General features: G+C 49.3%; 1 protein-coding gene across 1 annotated transcript; it reads right to left on the bottom strand.

The window, feature by feature from the left end:
• Positions 1–13,152: 13,152 nt before the first annotated feature.
• RPS25 (ribosomal protein S25) lies at positions 13,153–17,429 on the bottom strand. The gene is made up of 5 exons (XM_073562396.1): positions 17,275–17,429; positions 16,832–16,927; positions 16,546–16,729; positions 14,367–14,465; positions 13,153–13,215 (listed from the first exon to the last, which is right to left on the bottom strand). Exons 1-4 carry the CDS (start codon positions 17,275–17,277, stop codon positions 14,371–14,373), a joined length of 378 nt encoding a protein of 125 aa, XP_073418497.1. The 5' UTR covers positions 17,278–17,429; the 3' UTR covers positions 13,153–13,215; positions 14,367–14,370.
• Between the last annotated feature and the right edge of the window lie 1,063 nt (positions 17,430–18,492).

Genomic DNA, 18,492 nt, shown 5'->3' with positions numbered 1-18,492 from the left:
TCGAAACCAAAATTCAGGGAGACAGGCACGGTCAGGGGCAGAGAGGAATCACATACACTTGAGGAGACCTCACTTAACAGTCCCAGGTGGAGAGACTTCCCCGGTCTCTTGGGACATGAGCGTAGAAAGTGGGAGGCATCCCCACAATAGAAACAGAGCCCTTGTGCCTGCCTTTTCACACGACGCCGTTGAGCTATCTGGAGGCGATCCACCTGCATAGGCTCAGGTACCGGATCTGCCGCAGATAACTCGGGTAACGGATGAGAAAAATTGCGAGTGGACGAAGAGAGGCGAGAGGACCCTCTCTCTCTGGCTGACTCGCGGGTGCGCTCCTGGAAGCGCAAATCAATGCGTGTCGTGAGAGAGATAAGATCCTCCAAATTGGTAGGGGTATCTCGGCCCGCCAGTTCGTCTTTGATCCGACCGGACAGACCACGCCAAAAGGCCCCTACGAGGGCATCATTATTCCAACCTAGCTCAGAGGACGACAAAGTGCGAAAACATATCGCGTATTGTCCAACCGATAGAGAACCTTGACAAAGATTAAAGAGAGACTCGGTGGTGGAAGCAAGGCGACCCGGCTCGTTGAACACCTTACGGAAAGTGTCCAAAAAGATGGAAAGCTGAGCGACGAGCGGGTCATCACGCTCCCAAAGGGGATTCACCCACGCAAGCGCCTTACCCTCTAAGTCAGAAACAATAAATGCTATTTTAGCACGATCGGTGGGGTAATGCTGCGGCAAAAACTCAAAATGCAAACGACACTGGTTCAGGAATCCGCGACACAACACAGGGTCACCACTACACCGGGGTGGCTTACATAGGCGCGGAAGCGAGTGTGGAAGCATGGCCTGGGCAGATTGTATGGAAACGAGCCGATTATCTACCGACGCTATATAGTTGAGAATCTGAGCCTGGGAGTCGCGTTGCTGCGCAAGTTCCTGCTGGAGACTAGCCAACTGGGCAGCATTCCCAGGCTCAGAGGACTGAGAGGCAGATAAACCGGACTCCATGGCCTTGAGAAATACCATAATCCTAATCTGGTTTTCCCGGAGGAACGTCAGCTCCTTTTGGACGAAAGCCGCAGTACCAGCGGGGTCCATGGCCTGATTATACTGTTAGAGTGTTAGCGACTCCTGGAGTGGACCCTCTGGGTCACGGCACCAACCCTCCCAGGGCGAGCTAGCCTAGTGAGGACCACCCCCTATACAGGGAGTGTCAGGAGCAAGCCCCAGGGGATACGATACGACTGCTGGCACCAGGCGGCCGGCTCACAGGAGATACGAGACTGTGTGACTGGAGGGTGCAGGATACTAGGGAACACAGGAGAGTACACAGGAGTGCGCTGAGTACAGGGTAGTGCTAGACGGGTACACGTGGGCACATAAGGCGTGTAGCAAGTAACAGAACACAGGAATAGAGTGAATGCCAGGAGGCACGGCGGAGCAAGAAACAAGGGACAGGATATGAGAGGATGTGCCAGGAGGCACAACTGAGCATGAAGCAACAAGGGTTCAGAGCAAGTGCTAGGAGCACCACAGAATAGCAGACAGAGCAGAGGACCTGAGAACAGCGCACAGCCAGGCTGGGACACAGCCAGGAAGCACAACAATAATCAGGCACCTCCCCTAGGGGGAGGTCATCTGATATAGCACATGACTACTACTGGTTCCGGGTCAGGACCTGGCCCGAAAGCACATGACCACTAGTGGTTCCGGGTCAGGTCCTCCAATACCATAGAGAGGACCGAGCCCTATACAGCACTGACAGGAACGTGCAAGCGCAAACGTGACATGGAGGAGGAGACCCGGGGACGAGAGCTGCGCGTGCGCACCCGACGGGGACCCCTGAGGGACCGCCGTACCGGAGGGAGTGACGTCAGGGCCGAAGCCCCGCCTCCTGGTGAACGCGGCATAACAAGAGTGTTTAACAGAAAATACCCAAAAGTGACACCATTCTAAAAACCCTTCAGGTGCTTCACAGGAACTAAAGCAATGTGGAAGGAAAAAAGGAACATTTAACTTTTACTTTAGACTAGAGATGAGCAACTTGTTCAGAAAACGTTTGAAACTTTCAAATTCGGCACGAACGTAGCACATTCGGTTTCCTCAAAATGCTTTTGTTAGGACTTTGGCTAGGATAGTGATGCTGTATGATGAGTTGGGGAGTGGGGACGCGTTTGATGAGGGGAGGGAGTGGAAAGATGTCAGAGGAGCTGCGGACTGTATTTTTTTCTAATTAACTTAATGTGTGGAGATTCTGGCAGCCAATCAAGGCGCAGAAACCATCCACAACATCCAGACTTAAGGGCTTCTGTCACTGGCTGCCAAAGTCACATATCCCTTTCTATATAAAAAGCGGACATGCTGTTTTGGCGCCATTTTGTCAGTGTAGCAGCGCAGAGATGCTGCTCCTGCTGCAAGTAGTTAGAAATGCAGTTTATTGTCAGCTAGTTCAGCTAGATAGTATCCTGTGTGAAATCTAACTTCCAGCATGCAACTCGTGTGCTAATAGTGTGGTGCAGGCAGGAGGCCACATTTCCTAATCTAACTCGTTTGTGCCAATATTGTGGTGCAGGCAGGAGCTCATATATCCTAATCTAAATCGTTTGTGCCAGTATTGTGTTGCATGCAGGAGGCCACATTTCCTAATCTAAATAGTTTGGGCTAATACTGTGGTGCAGGCACAAAGCCACATTTCCCAATCTAAATTTGTTGTGGTAATACTGTGGTGCAGCCAGGAGGCAACATTTCCTAATCTAAATTGTTTGTGCTAAAATTGTGGTGCAGGCAGAAGGTTACATTTCCTAATCTTAATCGTTTTTGTTAATAGTGCGGTCTAGACACACAATCTCAGTAAATAAATACTGATTGTTAATTTAGTCACTGGTGACTGTGACTGACAGGTCTGGGCCTAAGGTTGTGAAACAGCGGGTTAAAAAAGGGGAAGGGTACATCCAACATGAGTGGGAAAAAGCAGGGTCGCGGTGGAAGGGGGAACAGGCTTGGTGATCGTCGTGTACGTCATTAGGTGGTAATGTTACTGGAAGCTCTACTGAACAGACACCATCTCGTCCTATTCAAAGACAACTGACAAAATATGTTACTGGACGGGCTACTCCACTCCCTTTCTTTGGCATCCACACAGCGGTATGCCTTGTAGATGAGTGCCAGAAAGAGCATGTGTTCCAATGGATGGCCAGCACTGCATCAAATGGCCTCTCCTCCTCGTCCTCCACTTTAACATCACACACAGTACAATCCTCAGAGATGGCACCCCAAATTACCCTTGTTTCCCCCCACGTCACAACTCTCCAACTGCCTAACTCACTGTGGCGAGCCCCAGTTGGGTGAATCTGCAGAGCTGTTCACAAATTCTATTCCATGGGCATCAGAGATCTGCTCCAAAGAATGACAGAATCAAGAGGAAGAATGCATCTGCACCGATGCCCAAATTTTTTTTCAGTTTTATCCGGGGCCGGATGAAGTAGGGTCCGAGCAGAATCCAGACCCTCGTCACCAGACATTAACTCCCGAGGGTGGAGGTGATCCTGATGAGACTCAGACACATGAGGCACACGCGGACTGTACTGTGCTAGCAGGTCAGGAAGAGGGGAAGGGTGACCCTCAGGGCAAGGAGTAGGAGAACATAGAGGATAACGATGAGGTTGTAGATCGCACTTGGTGTGAACCCAGAGGAACACAGCTGAGTAGCTCAGCAGAGGAGGACAAGGAGGTTATGTTGCGACTTGCCGCACAGCCACAGAGTGTGGCCAGCAGCTGTCATGGGTCTGCATATCGCAAGGGCCTCAAGGGTTGCCTAGCCTGGGCCTTTTTTGAGACTGCAAAGGATGAGCCAAATCACATTATGTTAGGGTTGTGGATCGCACTAAATATGAAATATAAGGAAGTGCGATCACAACCCGGGGTCCACCGTGCAGAGATGGTAAACTGCTGCTCGGTAATGGAGTGCTAACTGAACACTGTTGGGTTAACCACTGACCCGGTGTGTACAGGAGCGAACTCTGTTACTTCACAGAGTCGCTGGCACAAATGCCGGAGCCTGTTAACTCCACAGGACTCAGCAAAGGGAGCGCTAGTGTAGAGTCTCAGGACTCTGCCCCAAGGACACAGGGTTAGAGTCCCTCTTGACTCACTAGCATGCGGCACCGCAACTGCGATGCCAGGAGAACGGAACCAAAGTTTTGGCCGCACAACGTGTATGCAGGGCCGCTCTGGCGGATGCCACTAACCAGTCCAAGCTTCGGACTGGAAAGTGCACTGATTGCACACGGCGCCGCTCAGACTGATGCTGCTGCGCCAATTCTTTGGAATGTACTTCCCAGGTCAATACGATTAGTCCCCAATCCCCACAATTTTAAGCGCGTCCTGAAAACGCATTTATTCGGACTGGCCTACCGCCTCAACACATTAACCTAATCTATCCCTGGGTGGCACAGTCAAAAGTTTTACCATAACCAGGATCCCCGCATCATGTTCCCACGTGCTTTATGCATCCATTAGCCCTCTGTGTCAGTGCTGTTACACACTTAACATTATGGCTGGTCCAAACAATCAGGGCAATTGTTACCACCCTCCTTTCGTGTCTACCTCTTTCCTCATAGACTGTAAGCTTGCGAGCAGGGCCCTCATTCCTCTTGGTATTTGTTATAATCTATGTGATTATTGTTATTCTGTAATGTCTATTGTCTGTACAAATCCACTCTGAAATGTAAAGTGCTGCGGAATATGTCGGCGCTATAGAAATAAAAATTTTTTTTATTATATTATTACCTGTGGGAAAGATGACAACCCATTGGACCTTATGGAGCTAAGTAAAACCCGGTCAACAGGAGCGCAAAGACAAGGGTGATGTATTTAAAATAATTCTTTTATTGCATAATCCACAACGCGTTTGTGGATTATGCAATAAAAGAATTTTAAATACATCGCCCTTGTCTTTGTGCTCCTGTTGACCTGGTTTTACTTAGCTCCATAACTACCTTCCACCTCTGAGGCACCCGGCTGGAGCTGCATTGAACTGCCCTAACCACGCACGGCTGGCACTCCTCCATGACCGTCTTCATTTTTTCCTGAACCCATTGGACCTTATCCTTTATACCTGTTTGTAAATACTGTACAGACTTACATTCTCTCAGTAAAAGTTTGGTTTTTATGAACCACGTGTCTCCTGGACTGCTTGCTGCCTTGGTTCCAGAAGCGGGATTCCTGGACCCAGAAGAGACCTGCTGGCCACAAGTAGAGAGCCTCACATACACAGCAGCGCACCAGGACTGAGACATCTCTTGTCTGTAGGATGCCAAAGTGAGTGGGGACCAAATCTCGCCCACGACTACCTCATTTGGGCATCTTACATTTAGCGTAGAAAGCAGGATGCGACTACCTCGGACAAAGACTCTTTTCGTCCGAGGACTGGCGAGTTTAAAGAAAGCAGGGAAGATATGGCATATGACACGGATGGAAGAGCACTTGAAGAAATGCAAGCCAAGATAGCAGCCTTAAGCTGTTCGGCGGTGAAGAGAAGGAGAAACATCGCCTATCGTGGGCGTGGACGATACCCGAGGGCACGAAAACATGTTTGGCCCCTACGAGTGACTGCCCAAAGAAGGATGGGCCCAGAGAACAAAGGACTGCCCGGAATAGGAGGTATGTTCCGGAGGGAGGCAAGGTACGGCGTGAGGCGTGGTCTGCTGTGTGTGAAGGTGCGCTGGAAGAGGGCGCAGCTGGGGGGCAAAGACTCCAAGAGTGAAGTGTGACGTGGGGGTCACGTCAGAAGTTCAACCTAGGAAGAGGCGGAGTCGGGCACGCAGGAAGCACACCATTGGAAGGCGTTCAGCGCCATTTGGTCTAAAGTGTGGAGGAAGAGAGACACGCTGCAAAGAGTTCCCGGTGAAAGATGGCAGAGTACGTCCTGGACCCTTGCAACGTGCATCAGAGTCCAGGAGGAGAAAGGGAGGACGAGATTGAGAGAATACCGTCTTTCCCCGAATATAAGACACCCCCGAATGTAAGACGTACTAGGGGAATAATGGGGGATGCCTAATGTAAGACATCCCCCGTTTATAAGACATAGCGGATCAGCGGTGCCCCGAAAGTAAGACGTTGTGCGGTACCGGTATAATGCATTAGGTTTAACATACCGGTACCGGTGCCTGTGTCCCCCTGTGTCCCCCGGGCAGAAGTCAGGGCCTCTCTGATTGGCCCAGCGGCTTCTGTGAGCCCGCCCGCCGGCCTGACGTCACCGCTCATTGGCCAGTGTCCCCCTGCACGAGGAAGAAGAAGCCTGCCCTGCCCTGTCCCGCACCGCAGAGGAATCGCCATCCGGTAAGCAATGGCTGTGGGATACTGTACCATACCGTAATGGCAGGCTGTGGGATACTGTACAATGGCAGGCTGTGGGATACTGTACAATGGCAGGCTGTGGGATACTGTACAATGGCAGGCTGTGGGATACTGTACATCGTCATTTTTTTTTCTCTAATATAAGACATACCCCGAAAGTAAGACATAGTGGGACTTTTGGGGGTCAAAAGAATGTAAGACACTGTCTTATATTCGGGGAAACACGGTAGTTACCCCAGGAGTCGGCCGAAGAGAAGAGCTGTACCAGAGCCAGTACTGCCGCCACTGGTACTACTGCAGTAGTCAGTGCTGTCCCAGCTGGATGTGGGACTCCTGACACACGAATTGCGGCTCATGTGCTGGAGCCTGTGGGGGCTGTCTCTTCGGCGGAGGTTGGGGAATACTCAGTGGTGACCCGCGTTGACAGAGAAGAGACTGCGGATGCGGTGTCAGATGTACAGGAGCCGGTTCCGATGGAGGAATCGTGGGACTCCAAGGATGAAGGTGTTTCGGAGATCAGAATGGAAGCAGCAGAGGAGGCTGATCCAAGGTGGGTTGCACCCATTCCAGCGAGCGATCCGCCAGTCACGGATGTCCCCTCAGAGCCTAGGGCGCAGTTGGCACAGCAAGCATCGGAAGAGCCCAATCTGATTATCAACCGCCATGGATATTGGTGAATTATTCATGGGCACATTCCGCCCCCCCACCTGAGGCTAAACCAAAGTGGATGCCAGCAATGTACCCACCTCGGTATCCCAAGTGGGAAAGGAAGTTTACGGATACTTTCCTAAGAGGGTGGCTCGAGGGATCCCATGTGGGCAGGCGGGAGTCGGTTCAGGATTCCCAAACCAGAGGCCGGGTCCTGGAATGCCACATTGTGAAGGGGTACGGATTCTTCGAGGAAGAATTCACTGCAGACCAGGTCTACATCAGCTGATATGCAGTGAAGCGGAATTATCTCCCTTCCTGCCTGCACAGCTTATACCCGGGAGAAATCGTGTACTTTGTGAAGTGCCAATGCCGGAAGGGGTGGTACGCCGCAGCAGTGGAGCGGCCTTACACTTGGGAGGACATTCTTGAAAGGGATCGGGAGGTACTCACCTGGGCAGCCCAGCAGGAAGTGCAGCAGCAGGCTAGAGTGGCCATGGTGGCTTGGCAGAAATGGGCCAGGAAGGCCCTACAAGAAGTCGGGTCTACTGTCGGAAGCTCATCCAACTCTAAAGAGGGAGAGTTGGATCGGCCTGATGAAAAGCCAGTAACCAGGTAACGACTGGTCAGAGGACAGGGACCCGTCCTAGAATCCCCGACAGAGCTGTTCTGTAGCGCCTCCGTCCTGGTCCGCTCCCCGGCTCTCACCTGTTGACTCGGGGCTGCCACTTCAGTGTGGTGCCCGGCGGGGTCGCTGGTCTCCTGGGGCTCCCGTCCCGTGTGCCATGGTGCCTGCTCCTGCTTCCTGGATGCTATGCGCATCCTGCAGGTCTCCTGGTGCGCCCCACTCCCGAGCTCTTAAAGAGACAGTGCGCCATTTTTCAAAATAGATTTCAGCCAATGGCTGATTGTCTCGTACTATTTCAGACATCTCTGCCCTTAGGGAGGTGCCCGAGCAACAAGTGTTTCCTGTTGTAAGTTCTCAGGTTCCTGTACCTGCGTGTTAATGCTCTGTTGCATCTTGCTAATACTGGTTTGTCTCCTCAGTGTGTTCTACGTGTCTTCCCATGCCTTCCGGGACTAGACCAGCACCTCCTGCATCTCTCCATGCCAGCAGCTGCCCGCTTCTGCCGCTAATCTCCTGCCTGGTTCTCCGCTGCTTGCAATACCTGCTTGCCCACCAGTCTGGTCGAGTCAGCTTCCATGTACCCAAGGTCTAACTGGAGGTAACACCTTGCGTCTCTTGCACTCTCCATTCTGGCCCTGTCTGAGGGGTCTTACTTTGGAGGTCTGGGACGCACTTAGTCACACCCCCCTTCGGAGCCCTCCAGGCAGTGGACCCGTGGTTCCACAAAAATTTTAATAAACGAATGTGCACTTCATCATCTGTGCCTCCTTTTCCATTCGGTACAGATTGCTCAGGCCATGGAACCCGCTGGCTCTCAACCACCACAGGCCACGGAGTTATGTCAGGAAATCTCCCGCCTCAGGGACCAGGAGCAGATCATGATGTATCTGTGGAACTTGTCTACTCATGTGGATTCGGTGATATCCACGGCCTGTTTCTGTTCAAGCTGCGACCACCTCAGGTGCCAGTCTCCAGGTTCCCAAATATGCGTCAGGTAAAGGACCTCATCTAATGGCTCGCACTCATTTTGACGGTGATCCCACTCAGTGTCGGGGTTTTATTAATTAATGCACGCTGCACTTTGAGCTTCTGGGCCATCTCTTTAAATCTGATTGGGCTTAGATAGCATTCCTTATGTCCCATCTCGTTGGAGAGGCTCTTGCCTGGATAAATCAATTGTGGGAGAGAGGAGATCCGTTAGTCAACGAACTCCAGTCCTTAAAAAAAGTCACGCCCTGGGGATGTGACAGGTTCCCTTTAATGCAAAGGCCAGGTTTCCCAGTGGTAAATCGTGTCCTTTTGTATTCCCCTCTTGGAGCATACTCTGCATCATTTTTGTGATTGTCCTTTTTTCGCTGTTTGGGGAACCTCTCCTAAAAATGTTCACCTGCTACGATACAGGCACCATCAGTTTCAGAAGTACTGGAACTCTCACCTTTGTGGGTGCCAAACATTAAGGCCTTCATATCCTTAAACTAAAGGAATGTCCCAATATTGCTTGCAGACAAAAATAGCACAAAAGCACAGACTATTTTTTGTGCCGCACCTTTCACATGCCACTGTATGGTTTGAGGACCTGATCTGAGAGATCTACACCCCCCTGTACTTATTATAATCTAAGATACAATCTGGCTATGGGACTTGTGTTGATACCTCGGACAGTGACAAAGGAACTGTTGTGACGGTGTACGGTGGTCAAGAGAAGGACATCCCTTTTGTCCTCATACTTGACCACCAGCATGCTGTTGCTGCATTGGGCTATGCTATTGCCAAATAAGCAGCTTAGGGAGGCCTCTCTGATTTCTTCACATACAACTGTACCTCTAACAGAGAGGATCTTGAAGAGTGGGATTCTGGTGTAAAAGTCATCTATGTAGATGTGATAACCCTTATCCAGCAGTGGGTGTAGCAATTCCCAATTTTCCCACTCATGACCAGGACGGGAGGGAAGGGGGCAATCCTAACTCTGTGGGTGTACCCTGAGGTAATCTTGCACAGTTTAGTTCCATACCTGGCCCGCTTACTGAGCAGGTATTGTCGAAATTTTAGCCTCCCTTTGAAATGACCCAGAGATTCATCTATTGCAATGTCCCTTTGGTGGTTGTAAGCCTTAGCAAATTTTCTGCTGATGTGAAAGTTAGGATTGTCTCAGGGAGGACACTGCGCATCATCACTGTAATGCAAAATTGAGTCCTTGTCATGGCCATACAGAACATCGGTGTGCTGGAGAGTATCAGTACTGCGGAATCTCTGGTTTTCTGACTATGCCCATATGCAGCATAATTCCTTAAAATGTCAACACCTCTGCTGCACTTACAGGCATCCATCTGGCATATGATTTTGAGTGAAAACCTGATGGGCATACAAGTTTGTCTGCATCACCATAAGATTTATTATATTGAAAAAGTAAATTTTAGTGAGGCCGGTGGTGTCAAACTAGATTCCCGGGCTGCCCATGAAATCCCAAATAACAGGCTGATAATTTTTGAGGGCTGCAATCCATATGGGATAGATTGGCACAGGGATTGCCTGGTCCTAGGGCACCTTGATATGGGGGGGGGGGGGGGTCTCTGCTCACTAGATAAGGAACTGATAATTGTTTGTTCTTCCTCACTGGCTGAATCTGTGTCGGAGGTAAGGAAAGCGTATGCCTCCTCTGGTGAATAGCATCTTGAAAAAAATTTAGAACATATTTAGAAATAAAATGAAAAGAAAACAGTGTATGAAAAAAAAAAAAAAAATTACTGTGACATTGACTACACAAATACCCTCCCCTATGAAGTTACTTAGCGCTATTTTCTGTTGCAAAAGAAAAACATCACTAACAAAGTGACATACACTAGAGCTAAAAATTTACTCGGTGCAAATTATTATTTTTTTTTGGCCAAAGGAGAACGCTACCTCATTACCTATAAAGCTAATGTATTTTTTAAACTAAAGCAAAATCAGATGTCACCAACAGTGTGATGTCCACTACTCTAATTCGCTACCTCCCTACCTATAAAAGCTACTCGGTACTTACTGCTATTTTTTTTTAAATTTTATTTAAGCTATTAAAAGTCCCTTAGCACAGACTCTTGATCAGCAGCGATACTGAGCGGAGCACTACGGCCATGGGAAGAACACAAATGCTCAGCACGGGACACCGCGCGCAAAAAAGTGGACAAAAATTACAATTGGGAGGAGCTGGAACAGGGATTGGGGAACTGCTGTTGTGAGCACAGATTGGTCACAGAACAGCAATGGAGCTAGTTTTTTTTTTTAAACTTTATTGTAACATTGGCTGATCAATTCTGACCAGCCAAGCACAGCAATCTCTGCAACTGATGTGGGGAGTGATAATAGATATATTTATATAGCACATGACATCAAGGGGTTAAGACCAGTATGAACAGAAGTAAATAACAGGTAACAAACAGCATTGTTTTCCACACACTGGATGTGCATGCAGCACTTTTTTCTCATTCTCGGCAGCACGTTGTCTGGAGATATGCTGCCAAAAAAACCATATTCTGTGTGCGCAGGAGATCGGATTACTGCGTTCTGGGGCACACTATCAAACCACCACTGTGCCCATTGGCAGGCATTTAACTGCCACAAAAGGCCAGTGTATATGCAGCCTTAGTCATGTGGCAGGGGGATACGGTCTGCCAGGAGTTTCCCCTTTAATAGGAAGGAACTAGACCCTGGGCTTTAGGTCTCTGTACGCTGACATGGCCCCATCCAAATGTATCAGTTTTCATTGCGTATTGTAATAGTAAAGTTAATGCTTTAAGGCCGTGCGCACACGCCAAGTAACTGGACGCAGAAATTTCTGCATCCCTTGGTAGGAAAAGAACCGCTGCAAAAACACAAGTTTGACTGAAATGAGTGAGGTCAATGGTGAAAAACTCCGGCATAACGCAGAGAGCTGACATACCACAAAATATTTTCTGCACCAAATCTGCAAGTCAAAAACACTCAATGTGTGCATGACACGTCAAGGTTTCTCAATTTGCTGGAATCAGGAATGCTTCAGGTATTCTAGCTAATCTGCATGGCAAAAACGCACCAAATCAGCAACGTGTGAACAAGCCCTTATGCAGATTTCTTCTATAAACACACCACAGGCTTGCTGTATGTAAAGATAAGGAAATGAGACTTATTCACGCCCTGCTGCTTCAGCACAGCCTTTGGTATTTGCCAGGACTGCAATGGTGACATCAGGACTGCAGATTGTGATCACCATAGTCTCATGCCACCTAAATTGGCTTGACGGGCAAACCCAGTGAATGGCTGCAGTGGTCACAAATGTGTAGTCCTCATGTCACCACTACAACTCTGGAAATGCTAGAAGCAGTGCTGGCGCTGCAGTTGGTCAGTAAGCCTCACCCACTGCTCATATATGCAGATTTGCCACAGACTTCAACACACATACAAATTCCCACCTGCTGGTTTCCATCTATCTTCTCCATAAAGCTATAGCTGTCAATCACAAAGGATGGGGACAGAGAGAAAACAAGCAGGTGGTAAGGTGTATATAAATGATTGGCCCCGTCATGAAGCACTGAGCAGTGGGACTTCGCTTGAACAGTCATTCTGTGTTGACAGAGTCCCTTTAATCCACAATATATATATGTTGCATGATAAAGTCACCCAAGAGCAATGACCCTGATCTGTTGTACCAGGCACCTTTATTCCCATCGATGAGACTGGAGATGCTCCTAAAGGCCCTTTTACATTTAGCGATGCACCAGCGATCCGACTAGGTCAGGTTTCGCTGGTGCATCGCTAAATGATCGCTAGTGAGCTTTCATACAGAAAGATCTCACAGCGACGCAGCGCACGATACTTACCATTCACACACAGCGATCCTGACGTCCTCCCGCCCGCCTCCACGCGTCGCTCGTCGTCACAGCAGGAAGTCTCAGCAGGAAGCGCCCGACGAGAAATGGAGCCGGACATTCTCGCGCGATCAGCGATGGACAGCGGGGAAGCCGGTCGCTGGTAAGTATCACACATAGCGATATCGCTAGCAATATCGCTATAACGTCACAAAACCAGTGACGTTTTAGCGATATTGCTAGCGATATCGCTTAGTGTAAAACCCCCTTTACCCTTTATACAAGGTATCAAATAGCCACTTGGAGAATTTTAGATGTCCAATATCTGTAAAAGGAGCAGCTCTTCTTTGTATTGTATTGACAAGTTTTGTTGTCTCTTTCAGGTGAAGACCTCATTAAATTATGGTGATCTGCGCAGATAATTATTCCAGTTTTTGGTAAGGGAAGAAATATCAATACTGCCTCCAATGTAGTAAGGAAACCAAACACTGCTCTAAAGGCTCAGAAGACCTACTGCAACATCCAGCGCACAAGTGTCACATAATGCAGAATGACCCCTGAGCCAAGCCCACATACCCAAATCTATGCCAACCAATGGGAATTTATACCAAAGTAATCTAGCTACATGGAGAGTAACCCCTTACAGATAAAGGGTCCCTTCAAGCAAAGATCAAAAAGTCCACACATCAAACCAAGTAACCTCTTTTTATTAGATCATTTATACAGAAATACACGGCTGCTCCCAATCCAGGTCCTGTAAAGACAGAACAAAGCATTCAGTATTAGGTTTCCCATGTATCCGTATAATAAAGAACGGACGTGTCTACCAATCTGACAGCTAGCACAAAGCCACTGTAGTTTTATTATGCTTTATTAACAAAATACAAACACTTTAATAATTGAGAGTTTGAACATTTTTCATTCCAATCTAAAACTTAATGGAGTGTCAGCCCAAACTAGCAGTCTACACATCGGGCTTCCACACACAGACTTAAGTTGGCTGAACCTGCCGACATCAACATATTCAGCCGACAGTCTAATGTGTATGGGGCACCGGCCGATTGATGGCTGGGAGAGATGTCAGTTTTGGGCTGTCAATCACATTGTTCTCCCACAGATAAAACTCCGGCCAACATGTGAGCTGGCGGCTCTTCAAGAAAACAGGACCGCTCAGCCAAGTGAATGCTTCTGTGTATGAGAAGGTCAGATGAGATGGCTGTCGGCTGAATGATCGGCCAAAGCATCACTCGGCTGACAGCCATCTAATGTGTAGGTCCAGCTTACAAGCCCAAAAAATAAAATAAAAAAAAAAAAGGCAGAGAATACACTAATTAATCCTATTTTGTATAGGAAAGTGACTTGATGTTATATGTCCAGGCTTGTGAATGGCTTTATAATATTCTCGGTTTTCAAAAATGCCAAAAGATTAAAAGAAGAAGCATGTAAAAGTAGAAGCATGTCCATTCTTCTGGCATTTTGCACTAGGAAGATGCTCAATAGTTTACAATAGACGTCATTGGGAAGGCTACAAGACGAGACTTTTTTTTACGACAGTGTGAACATGCTGTTAGTATTCTAATCACAGCTCGTTCTGCAGGAACTGAAGTTTAATTCTATATGCCAGTTATAGCCCTCCATGCACCATTGGTGTGGCCATGAGGCACCGTGCACTTTTCTGGCCACTGGTTTTGCACGCCCCGCATTGTTCACAGATGATTGCCAACACTTAGGGAACACTGCAGAGAAAGACACCTGGGGACAAGTTTATAGGAAAACCCCCTTAAGAGTTTGCAGTAGTGAATGAAGAGCTGGATTGTGCAGGGCACAGGTACAGCTAGTGAGCGTGTCAGAGGGTGCTCTGCACTTACGTCAGACTGCGGGGGGTGGTGGGGGTGTTTGCCTCACCTGTTTAGGACTCCTCGGTTCCTGCAGGGGCGTCTCCTCCTTTGGTGTTCCTAGTGTAGATGACCTGTGCTCTGTGTTTGGACACCAGCTTGATCAGACCTTTAGAGGCACAAGACAAAGGCAGTTATAGGAACTGTTTCTACACTCTCCTTTATTAACCATGAAAGCTTCAAAATAAGTCACCCACAGATAATCCTGCGAGGCTCAGGACAGAGTCTACACTAGGACGCGAAAAAGAGCGCGCAAAAAAGATTTTGTGAAGCAACAGCGATCTCGCTACATGTGACACTTACCTCCTCACTGGATATCGCTGATCGTGCGAGATGGTCATGGTCCATTTCTCGTCGTCGGCTTCCTGCTGGCGCCGACAAGCGACTCCATGGACGCGGGCGGAAGACGTCACCCTCGCTGCGTGTGACAGGTAAGTGACGACCGCCGACGCATCGCTGGTGAGATCTGCCTGTTTGGCAGCGCACTAGCGACCATTTAGCAATGCACCAGCGATCCTGACCGGGACGTATCGTTGTCGGGATCGCAGGTGCACCGCTAAATGTAACGGGACCCTATGACTGACATCCTCGCTCCTGCCATGACCAAAGAAAATTCTATCTAATACGTCCTGTGTGTCATCCATCTGTAGTAACAGGTCACCTCGGCCACCCATGGAGAGAAGATCGGCTATAAAAAGTGTCACTCATCACTGGACATGTCAGCCGGACAAAAGCTGCACCAATCCCCCTACTATATTGTCCTCTCAGACCTGTGATCTAGTGATGTGTCGCTCACAAACAATCCGACTCCCTGCTGTGAACGATTGGAGCCGACACCCCAGTGAAAGCCACTAAAGTCCTTGAATGGCTCTCACTGAGCATAAAATCCCAGTGTTCAGCAGACTTAACTCCGCCCACCCGAACTCTGCTCACTCAGCAATTTAACCCCTTTCTGACCGCTGTGAGCGGCAGTGAGCCCACCTCAAAGCCGTAAGGCTACTTGCACACTTGCGTTATCAGCAGAACTCAGCCGCCGAGCTCCGCCCCCTCCTCCTATGAGCACATGACGCTGCATGCGACCCGAATCCCCTATATTGAGCGTTGGGTATGCAGGCTGTGCACTGGTATGTCTTTGCGGGTGCATGCGCCAAACGCACCAAAATGCAGCACGGTGCATTTGGCGCACGTCGGCACAACGCCAAAAGGGTACATGTGCCCGCAAAGACATACCAGCGCACGGCCTGCGTACCCAACACTAAATATAGGGGACGCAGGTCTCATGCAGCATCATGCGCCCATAGGAGCTGACTGGAGCGGGCGCGGCTGGTAGGAGGAGTTTAGTGGTGGCCTATTGAAGCATGCCAAAAGCCAAAAAAAAAAAAAATAATAAAGTTAAAAAAAAATTGAAACCTAAAGGTTCAAATCACCCCCCTTTCGCTCCAATCAAAATAAAAAAAATAAATCAGACACATTAGGTATCGCAGCGTTCAGAATTGCCCGATCAAAAAAAAAAAAAAAAAACATTAATCCGATCGCTAAACGGCGTGGTAAGAAAAAAAAAAAAAAATTCAAAACGCCAGAATTATGGTTTTTTGGTCACCGTGACATTGCATTAACATGCAATAACGGGCAATCAAAATATCGTATCTGCATAAAAGTGGTATCATTAAAAAACAAAAAAAACATTCTCCTCGGCCTGCAAAAATTAAGCCCTCACTCGACCCCAGATCACGAGAAATGAAGCCGCTACGGGTCTCGAAAAATTGCGTTTTTTTCTAGCAAACTTTGGAATTTTTTTTCACCACTTTTTGCATTTATTGAACATAGCAAAAAAGCCAAGCAAAAAACAAGTGTAGGATTGCACTTTTTTTTTTTGCAATTTCCCCGCACTTGGAATTTTCCTGTTTTAGAGTACACGACATACTAAAACCAATTACTTGTCCTGCAAAAAATAAGCCCTCATGTGGCCATATTGACGAAAAAAAATAAAGTTATGGCTCTGGGAAGCAAACAAAAAAATCGAAACCGCTCCGGTCATGAAGGGGTTAATCGGTTGCTAGAAAGTGTGCAGGGTTTAGGACGCCTGAACACACATGCAATAGGGGTCCATTTAGGATCCAAAAAGAGGCGGACAGCCCATCAGTACTGTGATCATACAGGTTCCCCCCGCATTGTGCAGCAGGCCTCACCTTTGTTGAGCAGCTCCTGGAGGGCGGCCCTGGCCAGCGAGCCTCGGATCTTCAGCCTCTCGGACACCACAGCTGGGGTGATGAGCTTGTAGTTGGGGACTTCTTTGCACAGTTTGTCATATGTGGCCTTGTCAAACAGCACCAGATTGTTCAGCTTGTCCCGGACTTTTCCCTTGGACCACTTCTACTCAAGGCAAAAAGAAAAGTATTACTAAAGAGGCGCACAGACCAGCCGGCCCTGGTGTGCACAGCGCTGCAGCGAGCCGCCTCACACAAGGACACTTACCTTCTTCTTGGCTTTGCCCCCAGACTTGTTGACGGGGTCCTTGTCCTTCTTGGCGGACTTGCCCGCATCCTTTTTCTTCTTGTCGTCTTTCGGTGGCTGTCACATAAAATAAAATCTATATGTTAGCAATCTCCCCAACACCCTTCTTGTCTCGGCCCGTTACTGCTATCACGCAGCATGTCTGCTCCCTGTGCGCCTATGGAAAGCTGGAGGCGGTGTATGACCCCCTTACAGGCAGAGGAGGCTGCAGTGACCCGGGCTGAGGAACACGGCCCTTACACCCGCAGTGACCGCCGCCCCGAGCAGGCACTAGGCAGTTCGGCGTACGTGTCCCGGCCGGCACAGCACAAACACCGGCTAGAGCCCCCTAGGAACACACCCGAGCTCCCCAGGACTCCGCACACGCTCGCTAAAAAGCCCATTTCATGCGGCCGGGTGCTCACCATGCTGCCGCTCGCTCAAAGATGTCGGACAGAAAGGGAGAGACTCGGTGTACGCAGTACAGGAAACCCCGTAGGGGGCGGGTTCTTCCGCTGCAGAGAACTACCAGTTTAGCCGCTAGCACTACATTTCCCGGCATGCCTGGGGCGCACGGGCTGACGTCACTCAGGACGTCCCATGGCTCCACAGCACAGGCCGCGCCCACACAGGCGATGGTGTAGCAGCCGGGCCTGAAAGCAGTGACTGCTGTGGTCGCCGAGGTGTCCGTCGCGCACACTCCAGGGGTGATAACGTGCGATGCCCGGACTGTCCGCCTGCCCCCAGCACAGCTTATGCCCGCTACCTGTGGTGGAGCTGAAGTGCGAATGTGAAAGAGCAGAGCTGCCGGGGAGGGTGCAAGTGCTGGGCACACTGGACTCGGGCCTTAAAGGGGCTGTCCAGGCATGAGACCCTGCAGAGCAGAATGACAGACGTGGTCAGCACTTAGGCTGTGTGCACACGCTGCGGATTAGGTGCGGATTCATCCGCGCGGATTTTGTAAAATCCGCAGGTGAAACCACAGGTCAAAATACCTGCGGTTTTTCATCTCCTCAGTGGAGCAGATGGCAAACCGCAGCAGAATTGAAAGCAGCAGTGGATTGAAAACCGCAGATAATCCGCGCGGAAAATTCCGCACCATCTGCATTGCGGTTTTTGATTCCCATAGGGAATCATGGTACTGTACACCGCAGCCAAAGCTGCTGCGGAACCGCAGCAGAATCCGCAGCGTGTGCACACAGCCTTACTGTAGCGCTAGTTCCCGGCGGCCGTCCGTGTGGTCCTGATACGGCGCACGGAGGTTTCACGTGTCCACACGGACAGCTCCAGTACCGGAATTATCTGGACGTGTGAAACTGGCCTCACCTGTAGTGAGCGAGGTGACACACAACTCAGCAGCACGTGACCAAGGTGGCTGCATACATCAGGAGAGTCCTGACAGCTCGCCTCGCGCACTGTGGGTTCACAAGTCTGCAGTCACAGACAACCCCCAAGCCTGGGCAAAACACTAAGTTTACACTAGGTGGCTTCTGTTCTGCAACAAAACCAGATCTCTTGGCAGTAAAGAAGCTGCAGAAGAAAACAAGAAAAAAAAAAACATTTTCCTTGTTATTTTCTGCAGTTCCGGCATGATAGATTTGTCTTGTGAATCCTGATAATATTTAGTGTTAAAGTCCTGTTCT

Source organism: Dendrobates tinctorius, unplaced genomic scaffold (assembly GCF_039654945.1).
Source record: "Dendrobates tinctorius isolate UK_male_01 unplaced genomic scaffold, ASM3965494v1 ptg000350l, whole genome shotgun sequence".
NCBI lineage: Eukaryota > Metazoa > Chordata > Amphibia > Anura > Dendrobatidae > Dendrobates > Dendrobates tinctorius.
The sequence above is the reverse complement of the archived record's forward strand: the minus strand, read 5'-3'. Positions and strand labels throughout refer to the sequence as shown.

Bases quoted from the DNA above. Each gene is read 5' to 3' on its own strand.
- RPS25 (XM_073562396.1), bottom strand. The intron at 16,730-16,831 runs GTAAGTGTCCTT...TGCCTTGAGTAG, and splicing joins GGGGCAAAGCCAAGAAGAAG to AAGTGGTCCAAGGGAAAAGT. The intron at 14,466-16,545 runs GTGAGGCCTGCT...GTGCCTCTAAAG, and splicing joins CCAGGAGCTGCTCAACAAAG to GTCTGATCAAGCTGGTGTCC.